At 32.9% G+C, this 17,427-nt stretch overlaps 4 protein-coding genes and 1 long non-coding RNA gene across 5 annotated transcripts; 1 reads left to right on the top strand and 4 right to left on the bottom strand.

The window, feature by feature from the left end:
* On the bottom strand, nt 7-2,684 carry LOC107622524. The gene is made up of 4 exons (XR_001616228.2): nt 2,437-2,684; nt 1,577-1,624; nt 330-451; nt 7-146 (listed from the first exon to the last, which is right to left on the bottom strand). It is a non-coding gene; the product is annotated as an uncharacterized LOC107622524 (long non-coding RNA).
* On the top strand, nt 4,618-7,316 carry LOC107622478. The gene has a single exon (XM_016324390.2). The coding sequence runs from the start codon at nt 5,243-5,245 to the stop codon at nt 6,689-6,691; it is 1,449 nt and encodes a 482-aa protein (XP_016179876.1). The 5' UTR covers nt 4,618-5,242; the 3' UTR covers nt 6,692-7,316.
* LOC107622484 (sufE-like protein 1, chloroplastic/mitochondrial) lies at nt 6,607-8,780 on the bottom strand. Its single transcript, XM_016324403.2, has 2 exons — nt 7,576-8,780; nt 6,607-6,744 (listed from the first exon to the last, which is right to left on the bottom strand). The coding sequence occupies exon 1, from the start codon at nt 8,728-8,730 to the stop codon at nt 7,579-7,581; it is 1,152 nt and encodes a 383-aa protein (XP_016179889.1). The 5' UTR covers nt 8,731-8,780; the 3' UTR covers nt 6,607-6,744; nt 7,576-7,578.
* On the bottom strand, nt 10,523-12,085 carry LOC107622530 (CASP-like protein 2D1). Its single transcript, XM_016324465.2, has 3 exons — nt 11,718-12,085; nt 11,286-11,397; nt 10,523-10,902 (listed from the first exon to the last, which is right to left on the bottom strand). Exons 1-3 carry the CDS (start codon nt 11,852-11,854, stop codon nt 10,639-10,641), a joined length of 513 nt encoding a protein of 170 aa, XP_016179951.1. The 5' UTR covers nt 11,855-12,085; the 3' UTR covers nt 10,523-10,638.
* Nucleotides 12,341-14,578, bottom strand: LOC107622541. The gene is made up of 2 exons (XM_016324477.2): nt 14,076-14,578; nt 12,341-12,983 (listed from the first exon to the last, which is right to left on the bottom strand). The coding sequence occupies exons 1-2, from the start codon at nt 14,411-14,413 to the stop codon at nt 12,581-12,583; spliced, it is 741 nt and encodes a 246-aa protein (XP_016179963.1). The 5' UTR covers nt 14,414-14,578; the 3' UTR covers nt 12,341-12,580.

Genomic DNA, 17,427 nt, shown 5'->3' on the forward strand with positions numbered 1-17,427 from the left:
GCTTCAGCAGACTCACTATTCTGTCAGCAAAAGCATTCACCTTAGACATGGTGCTTGTCATTCTCTTTAGTTTCTTTAAGTATTCTCAACCATAAGTGGGTGGCTATTTGCATATAGTGAATGTATCCCATTAGATAACTCCCAACCTATAAATCATAATGAATACCACAATCTCAGTAAATTTACAGTTTGTGATTACATATATAGTTAGTTAGTGATATTATTAACATTGTCCCTTATTATATCTTAACCAATAATTGTTATAGTATCAGGTATCACTAACTAACTATTTGAAGAACCAACTTAGATTGGTTGAGGAGTTTGCTTACTTGTTCGCTTAAGCAAGTATCAGTAGATTGAACCATGTCTTGTGTATACAACTTTTCATTGGACAACAACAAACCTGAGAAAGAAGCCAGATCCACCGCAGATTATTCCTTAACTTGCTGGACTTAATCTGCCTAAGAAAATACCAATTTTACTTGCAAATTCAATAGCAAATTCAGCTACACAAATTCTAACTAATTACTCAATCAGAACAATTTTAAACAAATACTATATCAAATTATCAATAATTCAATATCAAGTTTGAACATCACAAAAATTAACTTTAAAATAAAACATATGTAAAAGCAATTGATTAAATAAATACAAATGGAATGGATATATAAATATATGTGGAACAATATAATAAAAACATAGCATAATAGTACCTTTTTGAAAATCGGTGTTACTTTCATATAAACTAACACTCAGTAAAATTTTTGAGAAGCTGTTTACATATAAAATAGAAAACTTAAACACTAAACTAACTCAAAGAATGGTTAACAGTGCTAATAGCATAAAAAATTTATGATTTATCATAGCAAACTCACGAGAAATATCATCATAGTTAAAATCATAATCAACTCTAATAGAAATTAATCCATCTTCTAAAATATCAAATTGAGAATCTTGAGAAAATAACTTAATCCCATTGATCACATGTCGTCCAGAAGATAAATGACAACTTGGATGTGCCCTAAATTTCTTTGTATTTGAATAAACTTGACCAGCAGAGACTCCACATTGAAATGCATTTGGATTAAAAAATGTTTGTGTAAAATCTAGTCTTTCAAGCTCATCAATCAACATAGGTGCTGGTAGGTATGAAGTATTTGCAACAAACTCTCTATCCTTGCAGTTTTTTCTTAAGTTCTCACCAATACCGATAAAAACCTTTTTCTTTTTTGACTCTATTACTCATATCAGCTAACACTTTTCTTTTTCCTAAGTTTTTCATATTCCTTTCATCAATTGAGAGTCATTAGTTCTTTTTTGTTGTCCTCTTTTTAGTAGTAACATTTATTTTCTTCTTAATCTAGTCTTTTTGCACTAATATTTAGTAGAATTCTTTTTTTTCCTTCTAATAATAACTGCAAAAGAATTAAAATAAGATAAATTAATAAGCCCTAATACCAAATACTAAAGAAAAAAATAATAATTCATAACACAAAGGAGATATAAATAGTCACTATTGATTAAAGAAGATCAAATAGAATTTATTATCATTTTCCAAGAAGGAGTGGGAACTTACAATGTCACTTCACTTTTTCATTGTATCTCGGTTCTCATGTGCCTGAAACTGATCATATATAAGAGATCGGATTAACTATAACTGGTTAATTTGTCTGTAAGTAGTTATATCCAATGAAGAAGAATTAAGTTTAGGCTTAGCAATTCATCAAACATGTAATGTGCAAGAAAAAGAAAGTAAAGCAATTCACCAATCACTCCAATAAGTTGAACAGTTGAATCAATAAGCTCCAATATCAAACACTAAAGGAAAACATAATAATTCATAATATAAAGCAATTCATCAAACATGGAATGTGCAAGGAAAACAAAGTAAAGCAATTCACCAATCACTGTAATAAGTTGAACAGTTGAACCAATAAACTCCAATATATCAAACACTAAAGGAAAACATAATAATTCATAATGTAAAGCAATTCATCAAACATGTAATGTGCAAGGAAGTAATGCTAAAGAAAATAGAGTAGTTATATCCAAGGAAGAAGAATTAAGTTTAGGCTTAGCAATTCATCAAACATGTAAAGTGCAAGGAAAAAAAATAAAGCAATTCACCAATCACTGCAATAAGTTGAACAGTTAAACCAATAAGCTCCAATATCAAACACTAAAGTAAAACATAATAATTCATAATGTAAAGCAATTCGTTAAACATGTAATGTGCAAGGAAGTAATGCTAAAGAAAATAGAAAAAAATTATAATATAAAGGAATTCATCAAACATATAATATGTAGAAAAAAAAAAAAGAAAAGCATGTCATCATCAATCTCTAACTTGCATAGAAGCACACAATTATGAACAAATCCACTCTCTAATCATATTAGGATCAAACTAAAAGTACACTGGAACATATAATTACTCACACAAAACTAAAGGAACACAGTGGTAAGGCGGTCGTCAAGGCAAAGTGCAGCGGGTGAAGCGACTCCATTGGTGGTAGAGTAGGGAATTTCTGTGACGATGGAAGTGGAGAACGATGGTGAGGATAACTTGGAGAGAAACAGAGTCCTGAAATAGCGAGTGAGATTTCTATGATGATGGAAGTGGAGAACGATGGTAAGGATTGTTTGAAGAGAAATAGAGTTCTGAAATAGCGAGATATTTAACATCAGAGAAGAATTTTATTTTCTTTCAAGGGAAGAATTTATTTTTATTTAAAATTTAATTCTATAATTTTTAATTATTTCAAAAAAAACTTTTAAATAAATTCTAATTCTTAGCCTTTTAAACAAGTTAGATGAGAAATTGATCGCAGTGGAGCAGAGGGAGATCGAGGAGATAAAATTGCACGAAAGATTATATTATGAAGCCTATAATTTACAATTGGAAAAAAAAGGCGGACAATATTTCTGATTTAAATATAATTAGGAGTAGGAGTGTGCATGTTCGGCTCAGTCTCAAGATTTGGTCCGGTATTGAATATTTTAGGGGCTAATTTGCTCTGATTTCATCGGATTTATGATCGGATAAAGGTCTCAAAAATAGACTCAGTCATTATTTTGGGTCGAGTCCGGGACATAACTCGGGTCATTCGAACTCGACGCGGTGACCTATCATCATACACAATTAATATTTTGTGTTATTAGTGATAGATGATGGTTATTCTTTGTGTTATTAGTCCTTACAAGACTATAAGTTAATGTTTTATGTTTAAAATGCATAAGACTAACTAGACTAATGCATAGTATTGTGTTATTTGTATTGATTTAAATATTTGGTGTTATTAGACAATATTAGTATTGATTGTGGTTATGTTTTAATTTTAGAGAATGGTTGGTTCTTGTTATATTTTTCTAAGTGAATTTTATCATGTCAGATAATGGTTGGAGTCTTAGAAATTTGGATATTTTTACATGCTCGCTTACAAGAAGGTAATTTTAATGGCCCAATTTTTATCCGATTTTTTTTTTTTCGTAAAATCGTGGCCCAAAAATGTGTATGTTTTTTATCAGATCTAGGGCCGAGTTCGAATCTAACGAATAGACCTGGTATATATTTCGGTCAAGTCTATGTCACATCAAATCTGGTTTCACTCGATTCATGAACACTCATAATTAAAAGATGCCACCTTACAATTTTTTATTGCAAAATTAGAATAAGATAATAAAAATAGATTAACTTCTCATAAAAATAAGAGGACAACTTATGATATCACTTTAATGATTTGATACAAAATAAAGGACCAAATATATACCGCATAAATTTTTAAGATCCAAAGCAGCATTATGTGTTTTTATTTTACTTTATACTTTTATGGACTAAATTAAATAATTGGAACATGCAATTGTCTATAAAGTAAGTCAACATCATATATATCTTTTAGAAACCAAACTATTTCTCATTCACCTTCACGAGTATGTTTTGAAGGAAATATTTATATTAGTATGGTCTAAATAACACTTAGTTTGTACCAAGTTCTATTATCCTTAATTTAAGGGGTTGAATGAAATATTCTAATATCAACAATCAAATGGAGTGTAGCTCAATAATCCTCTATTTTCACGCAAACATGCACAAGTGCTGAAATTATATATATTTTAGCCATGCCTCATCTTCACTTTTGTCAGCATTCACAAATTTAGCTGTGCATGTGGCTGTAGCACTTTCTTAAACCAGTAGACATATATTAATTGATTTATAATAATACTATTCATGCACCAAAAATACTTATATTGATATAAAAATATAATTGTTATTAATTAATTATGTATTTAAATTATTTTTAATGAACAAAACAAAAAGAATATGTTAGTCGTTAAGAAAATATTGATGTCAAAATGCAAGTTAATACTCAAGATTTATTAGAACTCTAAAAATTTAATTGTTACTTTTAGAACCACAAAATTTTTAAATTGAACTTGTTATTATCGTCTTCATAAGGATGTTGGGGACTTAGCCACATGGAATCTAAATTAGAAGTCTAAATCTTAGCAAGTTATCGTGCAAAATCAACACGCCATGTACGAAAATCAACTCAGAGAATTTTGAAGACCGAATTGAGTCAATTGTAACTTTAGAGATTAATTTAATTCCGACCTCAAATTTTAAGGGTCAAATTGAGTATTAACTCAGTCAAAATGTTATCTACTATAAAAAGTATACACACAATGGGATTGATTAATTTATAATATATAAGAAAGTTGAAATTTTGAACATGTGCATATGCCTTGATGCAAAGCCTTGTGGCACTAGTTGTTTCCACCCTCAGCTGCATTATTTTCTAGTTTCTTGCTACCAGAAATTCTCTAGATCCGTGAAATACTTAACTCATATTGTTTACTTGTATTGTCCAAAATAATAATAGAGGATATAGTTTCATGCTTTGACAATTCACCTTTTTTGCTTATTGAAACAAAGTATTTGTCAAGCAATCCTTGGAATGCTTGCAATATCAGCTAGATAAGTACCCTTTATTAGCATTCTTAGGAATATTGAATCCAAATTCAACACCCCTCTACTCCATGCTTCTGATTCTGGTTTACCAAATTGATGCTATAACACTATATCTTCACTGATAGTATCTTAATCCATGCCATGATCCATTTTCTTGTTCTTTCCTCAATTTCAGTCTTGCTGCTATGGCTTCATGAGTATATCCTCTTTGAAGTGCAAATGCTGAATCATTTCATAATTTGAAACATATGTCATTACTTTCACATTTAAGGATACATGAAATCTTTAAGGATTCTAAGTCCTGAAGATCCTGCAATGACAAAGCAGAATGTTAACACAACAAAGTTGAAAACATGGAGACGGGTTTACTTTCTAATCTTTGTCGCGGGGGCTGTTGCTCTTCTCCTTTCTGGTGCTGCCATGTCCAAGTTCTTCTCCTTGAAGTCATTTCTCGGCAATGAATCTTTCTACTCCAGTTTCAACTCCGGGAACCAAAATGAAGTGATTGAAACTGTGCGAACCGTAATTCAGAAAATTCAAGAGGAGCTTGAAAATCTGAGAACAACAGAGCTGGATCCAACTACTTCAGCATCTGTATTCAAACAAGGAGCCTTTCTTGCTGATGTACTAGGACTTCTTGAGTCGGCAGTGGCTTCTCACGATGAAGGGAAAAATCGGCGAACCAGTAATTTCGATGTTCATCCTCTGTTTAAAGAAAAGAAACGATCCGATGATGAACCTGCAGATTACTTTCTGCGAGAGGAGATTCGCAAGTACGTCAAGATCAAGCCTAACAGATTAGGAAAACAGAATTTCATGGGGGCAAATGCAACCTTCACCAGCATAGGACACGCTTGCTTTGCCATAAAGGAAGAACTAGAGGAGTACATGGATTATGATGTTGGCGAAATCTGCAATGATGACTGGAAACTAGCTCAACGGCTTATGGTTCACGGCTGCGATCCTCTGCCAAGGAGAAGGTGCTTCTCAAGAGCCCCTAAGCTGTACAGCCAACCGTTCCCCATTAACGAGTCCATGTGGAAACTCCCGGACGATAGAAATGTCAGATGGAGTCAATACAGATGCAAGAACTTTAAATGTCTCGCAAACACAACCACCACCAGTAAAGGATTCTTCAAGTGTTCAAACTGCTTCAATCTCACCCATCATGAGATGCCGAGATGGGTAAGATTGGATGGTGATTCAAATCAGACATCCGATTTCCTCATAACCGATGTTCTAGGAATCAAGCCAGGAGAGATCAGAATAGGGTTGGATTTCAGTGTTGGAACAGGTACTTTTGCAGCTAGGATGAGGGAATTTAATGTGACTATAGTTTCAGTAACTATCAACTTTGGGGCACCCTTCAGTGAAATGATAGCTCTTAGAGGACTTGTTCCTCTATACTTGACTATAAATCAAAGGCTTCCATTTTTCGACAACACCTTAGATTTGATCCACACAACAAGGTTTCTAGATGGTTGGATTGATTTTGTGCTCTTGGACTTTATATTGTATGATTGGGATAGAGTTTTGAGGCCAGGGGGGTTGCTTTGGATTGATAGCTTTTTCTGCTTAAAGGAAGATTTGTATGATTACTTGCAGGCATTCGAAATGCTGCGATATAAGAAGCATAAATGGGTGGTTGTTCCAAAGCTGGACAAGGATGATCGGGAGATGTTCTTTTCTGCCGTGTTAGAGAAGCCTCCAAGGCCATTCCGGTGATCTTTGCACCACGATATTTACCTTCTTTCTTTGTGGTTCTCAACATTCTTATTCTGGATTAGTATATACGGAAAAGTCATTTGTAGAGTGGTCTGCTCTAATGCTACAATAAATCGAGACCAACTTACCTTTTTTTTTTCTTTTCTAAACACAGAAATGACTGTTCAATATGATATATGTCAATTACATAATAGTCAATGTTGAATATATTTCAATTCCTAATCATTGAGGCATTTCCATATAAGGATTCAAATTAGTATGCACTAAATCTTATTTCTCTTGCACTTTCTGCATGCTTGAAATTTTAGCTATTCTTAACTTCTACTCTTATTCATTTGTTCATGTTAGTTATATCCAACAAGCTTCAACACAACACAAAACACGATAGCAAATGTCAATCCGTGCAGGTTCTAAAATCTGAACTAATGTTCCAAATGGGAAATGATCCCAATAAATAAATAAAATAAAATCACCCAAATCTAAAACAAAGAAGCAAATATCAACCTGTAAGCATTAAAATTTGGAACCTAACATAGTAAAGTCTTCACTTGTGCTTCACTCTTTTCTCTCTAAACATTAACAATGGGACCAGATTCTAAGTTTGGGCCTGTATTCTATGCAACAACATACTCTTGCTTCTAAACAAGAAAATTGCTATATCCTCAGAATCAAATCCTCGGTGCAAAAACTCCGGGTGTTTATTATTGGAATTTTATAATTTACATACACCAGTGAACCACTGAAAAATCCATCAGCTAATTAAGTGTATCAATCAATGTAAAATGACACAACATACAATGTATCAAACCAAAACAAGGATTCTAACAAGAGCATCCTTAAGCATAACACAACAAGGACAAAAATAAGGAGAAAGATATGTTAACCTCTTATCCTTCATTGACTTCAGAAGGTGTCTTTGCTACAATGGACAATGCATGAAGCCCAGACTGCAACTCATCATCCAAGAGCTTATAGATAAGCCTGTGCCTCTTAACCAAACTCTTCCCTTCAAACTCCTTAGACACAACCCTAAGATTGAAATGTGTTTCTCCATCACCACTCCCTCTAACACCAGCATGCCCAGCATGCTGATATGAAACATCTTCAACTTCCAATTCAACAGGATCAAGCTCCTTCTCAAGCTTCTCCTTTATCCTCCTCCCCCTACCACTCAATTCACCACCACTTGAATTCTCAACAAAGCTTCCACCTTTGACCTCAGAACTTGAGGTGAATTCAGCACCTTTTTCACCTGAACTTTGTGACACTGATTCACCACCAGCCCCAGAACCCTTTGAATTCTCAACAAAGTTACCATCTTTAACTTCCAAACTCGAACTTGAACTTGAACCCAATTCAGAAGCACCCTTTTCAGCTTCAACAAAGAGCATCAGTGCTTTCTTCTGCATCAACTTGAGCATATTCAAGAACCCATTATTCCTCGAAGGTGTCAAACTCTGCTGTAACCCAAGAAGGTGAACAAAATCGGGTTTGACTCGAACAATCTCGCTAACGGGTCGACCCGAGAACCCGGTTACAAGCAAAGCGGCGAGACCCTTTGTGAGGAGCGAGTCAGAGTCAGCTTCGTAGACAACAACGTTGTTGTTTTGTTGAGGGTCGAGGTAGGCTCGGACCCAAACCTGGGAGACACAACCTTGGACCTTGTTGTCGTTGGTTTTGAATTGCTGTTCGAGGGGTTTGAGGCTCTTGCCATAGAAGAGTAGCTGCTCGTACTTGGCTTTTGGTTCCTCAACGGATTGGAAGAGCTTCACAATTTCTTGAAGCTTTGGGGGAAGCTCTTCAATGGGTTGAAGGGAATTTTCTTCGGTAGTTGATGGTGACGGTGTTGTTGATGATGATGATGATGGTGTTGTTGGAAGCTTCTGGAAGGTTATGGGTCTGAATGAGAAGAAGGTGTGGTCGTTGTTTTTTCTGGGTATTTGGATGAAAGATGGGGTTTTGAGAAATGGGGTTTTGGGGATTGTTCGAGTTGTGAGGAATCGGAGAGAGGAGCAAGAGGAAATAGAGTTAGCGGACATGGTCGTAGGTTGCAGCTACCACCAAACAGAGGAAGTAAGAGGATCATTCATTTTTCAGTTATAAGATTCTGTTTTTGGAGTTGGGCCTGCCTGGCCCGTTATTTAGCCCATTAATTTCAATTAACTTTTTGTCTGATTTGTTTTAGAAATAATTTTTTATTTCTCATGCTATCTCTCAATCAAAGAGGGGATTATAGGATGTCAATGGGGCGGAGCGGGGCGGGGGCAAGGGATGCCTCCCTGCTCCCGTCCCTGCCCCCAGAATTAATTCCCATCTCCGCCCTGATCCCCACCATGAGGGGATAATTGTCCCCATCCCCATTTTCCGCGTTCCCCATATTTTCCGCAGGGCCCCATTCCCCATCCCCTTATATTTAACATTCATATGAAAATTATAGTAAAAAATATCAAAAAAATAAAAAACAAACTACAAAATACTATTATAAACACACAAACATATCTTATCCAAGATTATAAGTCCAGAAATACAACATAACAAATTATAATCCATAAAATAAAATCTTAAAATACAACTTCCATTCTAAAAAAAAGCAATAAGATATAGTCTTTAACATTAAGTATTCTTTGATGGTCACCATACTCAGCAAGAAAAATCATAATTGCTTTAGATACATAGAAGGAGAGAAAATCAAGCAACTATTACAAAATCAAACCCTAACTATTTCAAAATTATAAACCCTATATGTCTAATTGCTTTAGATACATAAAAGGAGAGAAAATCAAAATTATACAACACAGTGAGTAGAGAAGACTGAATAATAGGGTTAGGGTTTTTTTAATTGGTAAAATTACTAAAAAACCCACCTATGTTAGAAATAAAAGTAAGGTTATTTAAGAAATTTTAAATATTCGGGAAATTATCGGGGATGGGGCGGGGATCCCCGCTTGGGTCCCTGCGCCTGGGGGAATTTTGCTCCCCATCCCCATCCCCACGGAAAAAATTTTCCACCAACGGGGCCCATTCGGGGCGACCCCCGCGGGGATCCCCGCCTCTTGGGGATTTTTGACACCCCTAGGGGATTAGGAGAAGCACTAATTTGGAGTTCAGATTCACGGCGAACTAGTCTTTAACTTATTTAATTAGGGTATACCGTAGACAACATAATAAAAAGATAAGGACTAATTTATCGTGAATTTAAATTCTATTTAAGGATTTATTATTAGTCAATCGATTGCTATGCACACAAGACAGAATTCAAACATTGACACTTATTTAAACCAACAAATGAACTAATCACTCGATTAACTCAAATTGGTTGTTAATTCCTTTATGCATGTACTCTTTGACATCATTATTTTATTAATAACCGATGGAAAAAACTCACATTTAGTTATTTTCATGTGAAAGTTGCTCGTTGAGAATTGTTAGATGATTTGATATGTTTGACTAAACTATTATCTAACGATCTCAACTAGTAACTTCACATGAAGACAACTAGACAACTGTATGTAAGTTTTTAATGTATTATACTTTTTGTTAATTAAAAAAATATTTTGAATGTACAATTACTTAATAATAATTGTTGTTAATTAAAAAATAATTTAAATATAAAATTACTTAATAATAATCATATTTTTATATCGATTTTGATGTATAGACAGTGTAATTGTTTCCCAATTAATCTTTGTTCTCGTTGAAAAAGAAAATTAGAAAAGTAGCATTATCAATTAGAGAAGGAAAACATCTAATGGTTTTTTTTTCTTATATACACAAAAAGTGTAAGTAGGATTTGACCAAAAACAAAAAGTTTAAGGAGGATTAGTAAGGTGATTGCATCAAGATTATGATTCTAAGCTCTTAATCGTTTATTGTATTATAATTCCAAAATGACATATTTTGAAATGAAAGAAATTCACAACAAAACCAGCATTTGAAATCCTAATCAATTAGCCTCTAACTTGTTCCACCTCTTGAGAATTCAGAAGAGGAGGATCAAATAAACTAAATGCTCTAAAAGCTGAAATCACTGCCAAAACCAAGAAGCAGCCAAAGGTAAAAAAGTGTAGAATCAAAGCCAACTTCACTCTATTGCAGAACTTGCCATAGGAACTGCAAGCTTCACTCCATGAATCTTCTTTAGCTCCATTATAAGCTAGGTAATATATCTCCATTACTGCAGCAACTGATGTGACAACTAAATAAGCTAAAATCTGTAAAATAGAAAATCAATTATATAGAATAATCAGCTCATGAACCAATTTTAAAAGGTTGAAACTATAATTAGTAGCACCAAGTAAAAAAATTATACAGAATATACCTCTAATTTGTATACTCATTTTACTTGGGTATAATTTGTATAATATATTAAAAGATCAATGACTAATTTATTCATTAATTTTCTTATTAAAAGCTAATTCGTCCGAAACAAAAATATAGAGATCATTTTAAGTGTTTATCTAATAATATATAATAAAAATTTTTAATTTATAAAAATAAAATTTCTAATACCAAAAGAAACCTAAACAGTCTAACTTATGCAAGTGGAAATGTGTGCATATATATGGTAATAAGTTATAAGCCTTAAGCATCAAACCTGATCAGAGATAAAGAAAATCCATGCTTTAGATACTGCATATTTGACCCAAGAGCATGCTACAGCAACAAGAGCATAACCAGCACAAAGGGCACTGATGAAAACCATATACCTGTCAACAACAAATTAAGAGTTCATTTGAATGTGTTTTATTGGAATAATTTAAAAAAAGAAAAAAAATTATTTCCAACTTTTTTTTTGTTTCTTATATGTAACCTACTAGCCGACTAATTCGAATTAAATTCATTATAGAGACGATCTTTTCAACTCAATTGTTTTATTTATAATAGCAGAATTTGAATTCTTGACATGACTTAAATTATTAACATTTTAACATTTTAAATTATATAAAACATTTAAGTCAGAGAATTTTTTTTGTTTTTCTGGAAAACAAAATAGTAATAGAAGATAAAAAAGAATTTTTTTTCTTACTTGAGACCTGAGAGATTGCTATACTTCAACATTCCATAGCTGCTATTATCCTCCTTGTTAGTCACAGTAATCCATATGGTTGCCACAGACAGAGGAACCACAAAGAGCCTCAGAGATGAATCAAAAAGCTTCAGCATTGCAAAGTGATTCTCACTAGATGAACTATGCTCAATATGTGAACTAATATTTCATATGAATTGAAAGGGGAGAGATCTCACTATATACATGTATATGTATATAGTTGTATCATTAAAGGATAAGGATTAGTGGAGTTGGTGAGAATAGTGGGATACACTTTTCTTTCAGACCATAATCATTGCACATTTGGTTGGTGAGTTTGTTTTGTTGGCTTTTTATGATGTTATAAAATCCATGTTCACACAATCACACTTAGCTAGTAGCAGCTCAAGTAAAGTCTTTTTCTTTTTACCTTTTCTTTGCCTACTTGATTCTTAGACAAACAAGATTAAGTATCTAATATGGTAATGATTTTTTAATACATGTACATTTATCAAAAGCGACTTATATTCCTTTGACATATGGATTATAAGCTAATTTGTATCCATATATTCTTAAATTTCTCAATCTTTTTTTCATTTTTGTTAATTTATATCCTAATATCCTTAGCCAATCATGTAACTATTTCATTGAATTACACATCATATATTCAATGCTTTACAAGCTCAACTATTCACAATAGCAAAGAGAACCCTATATATAGTGATATAGATAGGCTATTATATACTTGTGCTAATAGATTCTAGAACCATGTAAGGCAAGTTTCTCACAGCTATATGTATTCAATATATTTATCCATAATATGCACAATTTACACCAAAACTTTCTGAAGAACTTGAGCAATATCATGTTCTCTCAGTAGTTGAAGATACTTCAAAGTAAGTTGGTTTTGGGGTTGAGGGACACCCAATAGATCGAATTAGTTCTTCCACACTAAGAACTTTAAACTTGGGAGGTGAATTCAAAGCAATGTTGTCGACACGGTGCTCGTATATCTTGCCTTGTTTGTCAAGTTTGTACACAGAGGTTCCATCAAACCTACCTCGACTCTCCCATGGGACTCGTGGGATCCCATGAACTGTCCAGCGAACCATAATGATGTCCTCAACAGGCTGCCACACGGTACTTATGTCGATCCACAGAGCTTTGAAGAAAATCCTGCCATGAAAGCGTAGCGCCCAGAAAATCGATTTGTAATTCTCAATGCCCATGAAAGTATTCAGCGGATCTTTGAATACAATATCATCCCTGTAAAATATAGAGATATTTAAAGTTAGTCGCTTTAGCATAGCAGAGAAAAGCAGATGCTCAGTTATATGAGCAGTTACACATGAAGATGACTGAGCCTAACATCACATAACAGAAGACTAACCGCGTTCCAAAGAGAAGATTTAAACATTTGTGAACACGAATCTTGAAAATGGTTAGAAACCAAACTGAAAATAATTGCGTAAATTATCAAAACAACTATCTCAGCTTAAAAAATAAAGTCAGCACAATTCTTGGTGCTGTAGTTTCTGATAACCAGGAAAACGATATGCAAAAGGAAAAAGAAGCATAGCTACAAAGGGCATGCATCATTACACATTTTTGGGGGTAAAGTAACATTACACTTTCAACTGCTATTCAACTTGTAATTACCAACAGTTCAAAACTATCAATGACAGAACAAGTTTATTCATTTAGCATAATCCTCTTGCTTTTCCAAAACCAATCCCCTCACTTGGTTCACTATCAATAAATCCATGTAATACTCTTTTTTTAAAATAAATAGCTAAAACCACAAGTTTGGCAGCTACTAATTAAGAACAGATTAGCAAAACCTATAAGACTACAATTATAAATTGGTAGAAGGTCACAAAAGATTAGCTCAACAGGAAACAAAGAAAATTTAGATGAAAGCAACTATATACCAAAGATAACTATTCTAACTTGACACTTGAACTAAACGAAAAAAACTCAACCAAAACACTTAGAAAAAAAAGAGGGACAAATTACAATGAGCTGCCCTTATATTAGGTCATGCACTCATGCCTACACCTACATTTTACAAAATACAAGAGTACCAAGTATCATATAACCTAAACCTTAGAAAGCTTAGTGTATAAGCCTGTATGTTTGATTTTGAGATAATAACTGTATCAATCAAATCCTTCTTCAAATGTTACGTTACAATATTGAAAACAATAGACCAAAATTAAAAAAATAATAATAATAATAAAAATAAGGCAACCAATTTAAACTCATGAAAATATAGAAAGCACCGAATTTGCCACTCTCCTACTATGCCCAACAATATTATGCAAAAATTGATGAAAATTTTCCCAAAAAAAAAAGTACCTGTAGATGTCAAAGCTGAGTTCCTTGTAGAACAAATCAGGGAATTCTTCCCTCAAGGTTCGGATTGCGTATCCCAAATTTACATAGTAATTCTGCTTCTCTTCCTCCTCTTTGCTCTGTCTCGAACTTTTCTTAACATTCTGATCTAAACCCACATTCAAAACGCCCAATTCCTTCACTTTGCAAGAGATTTTCAGCTCACGATTCGACCCAATTGCCTTAAGAGTACCCTTCTTAGTGTAGGGTCTGAAGCTGTAGAGCTTGCTCAGATTAGGGTTAGGGTTTTTGACAATTTGGGGGGCAATTGACATTTCCGGGTAGTGTATTAGAACGGCCATCGTAAATTGGAATTCTTTTCCTATAAAGATACAGTGAATTGAAATCAGAAGAAAATCGAGCGAGAAAATCTCATTTTATTTTTCCGGGAAAATGTGACTCGGGAATTTTCTTTTTTGGGTGAAATGAAAAAGAAGGGTTATGTTATGGTTTTTTTGGATAATTGGGACATTATTAAGTAAGAAAAATACGCGATTGGTTGGATTTTCCTTCTGTTTTTTCCACATCTATTCTTTTGTAAAACAAAAGTACAAAATTCTAGAGGCTATGGAGGGACTAAATCCCACTAGATTGGGGAATTACATAATCTAGTGATTAATTTACTAATTTATTTAAATAAATATCAACACTTAAATAGTAAGAATCTAATAAAAATAATAGTTAGATTAACAATAAAATTTTATATTTAAATAAAATATTTAACTAAATTTAACTAAATTATTATAAAAAAATTTTAAATTACGTGTCTTTTTCTTTTTAAATTTGCGCACACAGATTCTTCTTCTTTCTTTCTTCTTCTTATACTCCTCTTCCTTATTCTTCCAAATACATGTACATAGGTTCTTTTTTTTTTGTTATCGTCATCACCAATAACACTAATATTTTACAAACATCTTTATTAGTTTTGATTTTTTCTGCTGTCATCATTAAATAATTTCGGTTCATTTTTTAATTTATTTTGGTTCATTTGTGTGTTAATTGAGGTTCACTTAATGCTGCTGATAAGTATTGACCAAATTTTTTATTTCTTAAGTAATTTCGGTTTATTTCTTTGTTTAATTGAGGTTTATTTGGATTCAGAAATGAATTCAATGTGTTTTTATTAATGATTGAGTCCTTTTGACTATTTGTTCAACTCTGAACTAATTTAAGTTCATTGTGTGCTAATTGAGGTTCACTTGATACTACTAATAAGTATTGACAAAAATTTTTATTTCTTAAGTAATTTCGATTCATTTCTTAGTTTAATTGAGATTCATTTGGATCCAAAAATGAATTTGATGTGTTTTTATTGATGGTTGAGTTTTTTTTATTGATTGTTCAAATCTGAACTAATTAAATAGAATAGAGTGGAATCTAATGCAATCCAATAAAATGATAATGAACAATTTCATTCTTCTTTGCTAAAAAAATTTAGTCAATACTTATCAGTAGCATCAAGTGAACCTCAATTAACACAAACACATCGAATTCATTTATGGATCCAAATGAACCTCAAATAAACTAAGAAATGAATCGAAATTACTTAAAGAATAAAAAATTTAGTCAATACTTATCAGTAGCATCAAGTGAACCTCAATTAACACAAACACATCGAATTCATTTATCAGGGGCGGAGCTAGAAATTATTTTGGGAGGGGCTAACATGAAAAATATAAGTTAAGAAAAAAGAAAAATTAAAAATTAAAAAGAGGTTAAACTAAAAAATTAAAAACTTATACATACACCTTATTAGTTTGGGGGGGGGCATTGCCCCCCTTGCTCATAACGTGGCTCCGCCACTGCATTTATGGATCCAAATGAACCTCAAATAAACTAAGAAATGAACCGAAATTACTTAAGGAATAAAAAAATTAGTCAATACTTATCAGTAGCATCAAGTGAACCCCAATTAACACACAAATGAACCGAAATTAATTCACAAATAAACCGAAATAAACTAAAAAATAAGTCAAAATTATTTAATGATGGCCTCAATGAAAATCAGAACAAATAAAGATGTTAACAAAATGTTGGTGTTGTTGGCGATAACGATAACGAAAGAGAAGAAGAGAAGCAGAAGAAGAACCTATGTGCGCGAAGAAGAAGAAGGAGGGAAGACGAAGAACCTACGTGCGCGAATTTAAAAAAAGGAGGAAGAGGAGGAGAAGATGAAGACGAAGACGAAGAAGGATATGTTTTGTGTTATTGAAACGCACATGTATATACGCTGATATGATTAAAGTGGTTTTTAGTGAGTTTGGACCAACTTGGTTGAATTTAGTTGCAAAAAATATTTGGATGTGTAGTTAGGCTGCTATAAATATGGTGGTAAGTGATTTTAAACATAAAAAAAGTATGGCTAAAAAGAGAGATAAATAATAATTTAAAGTAGTTTTTGTATAGTAATAATCTCTCCATTTAAGATAAATATAGTTAAAATTATTAAAAGAGTTTTATTTAATCCATAAATAAAAAAAGGTGAGTTCTACTTAATTCCCTCTAAAATAACATGTAGATTATTTTCTATGACATGGCTCATTTTAATTGGATGTTTAGTTTTAGTTTGAGATAATTTAATCCAATAAGAGTTAACATCTTAACTAAAGTAAGATTATTTTGTAATTACATATTTTTTCAAGATGTGTGATTATATAATTTTTGTAAATACTTGTTCATTCACATTCATCTCATTTACTTTCAACTTCAAAATTTGTACTCTTTTCTTGTCTAAATTATCTCTCTAACTACCCATAAATCAAATCTTAGGTCTTGACAAAGTTAAAATCCAAACTCTTAATGGTAGTTGAAAATATCAGAAATTGTATACTCTCTGAAACTAAGAGAAATATGCAAATATAGTATAATTAACAAAGTTCAAATTAGCCATAAAAATTTGTTGTGCCGGATTGACAAGACTAAGCTAATCTTCTTTAGTCGAAATTGCACAACAGCTATTATGATAGGAGCGAGTAACAAATAGTGTTATGCAACCATGGCTAGAATAAATCTACACCAAAAACAAATGTAAGAGAATTATGAGGGAATCGTCAAAACTTTTTCCAACTTTCATCCTAACAAATTTAAGAATGTACATCAATACGCGAAATTGCAGCTTCGTCATTAAGGGATGAGAGAAGACAGAAATAGAGATCGAGTAAGAGGGAAGGATAGTTGAGGACGGCGGCGCTGCTTGTGACGACAGCAATAGCAGTGCTTTGGAGGTTGGCAATGGCACGACAAACGGAGAGAATAAAACACCCATTGAAGAGATTATGCTCGGGTGGTGCGACGACGACGGAATGGAAGAGGAGCA

The sequence above is a fragment of the Arachis ipaensis genome, chromosome B02 (genome assembly GCF_000816755.2).
Source record: "Arachis ipaensis cultivar K30076 chromosome B02, Araip1.1, whole genome shotgun sequence".
Classification (NCBI taxonomy): Eukaryota; Viridiplantae; Streptophyta; class Magnoliopsida; order Fabales; family Fabaceae; genus Arachis; species Arachis ipaensis.

Excerpts from the sequence above, each read along its gene's own strand:
- LOC107622478 (XM_016324390.2), top strand. The coding sequence starts at position 5,243 with ATGAAATCTTTAAGGATTCTAAGTCCTGAAGATCCTGCAATGACAAAG.
- LOC107622484 (XM_016324403.2), bottom strand. The coding sequence starts at position 8,730 with ATGTCCGCTAACTCTATTTCCTCTTGCTCCTCTCTCCGATTCCTCACA.
- LOC107622530 (XM_016324465.2), bottom strand. The coding sequence starts at position 11,854 with ATGCTGAAGCTTTTTGATTCATCTCTGAGGCTCTTTGTGGTTCCTCTG. Across the intron at positions 11,398-11,717 it reads AGCAATCTCTCAGGTCTCAA|GTATATGGTTTTCATCAGTG; the intron begins GTAAGAAAAAAA and ends TGTTGTTGACAG. Across the intron at positions 10,903-11,285 it reads TTTTCTTTATCTCTGATCAG|ATTTTAGCTTATTTAGTTGT; the intron begins GTTTGATGCTTA and ends TCTATTTTACAG.
- LOC107622541 (XM_016324477.2), bottom strand. The coding sequence starts at position 14,413 with ATGGCCGTTCTAATACACTACCCGGAAATGTCAATTGCCCCCCAAATT. Across the intron at positions 12,984-14,075 it reads CTCAGCTTTGACATCTACAG|GGATGATATTGTATTCAAAG; the intron begins GTACTTTTTTTT and ends TATATTTTACAG.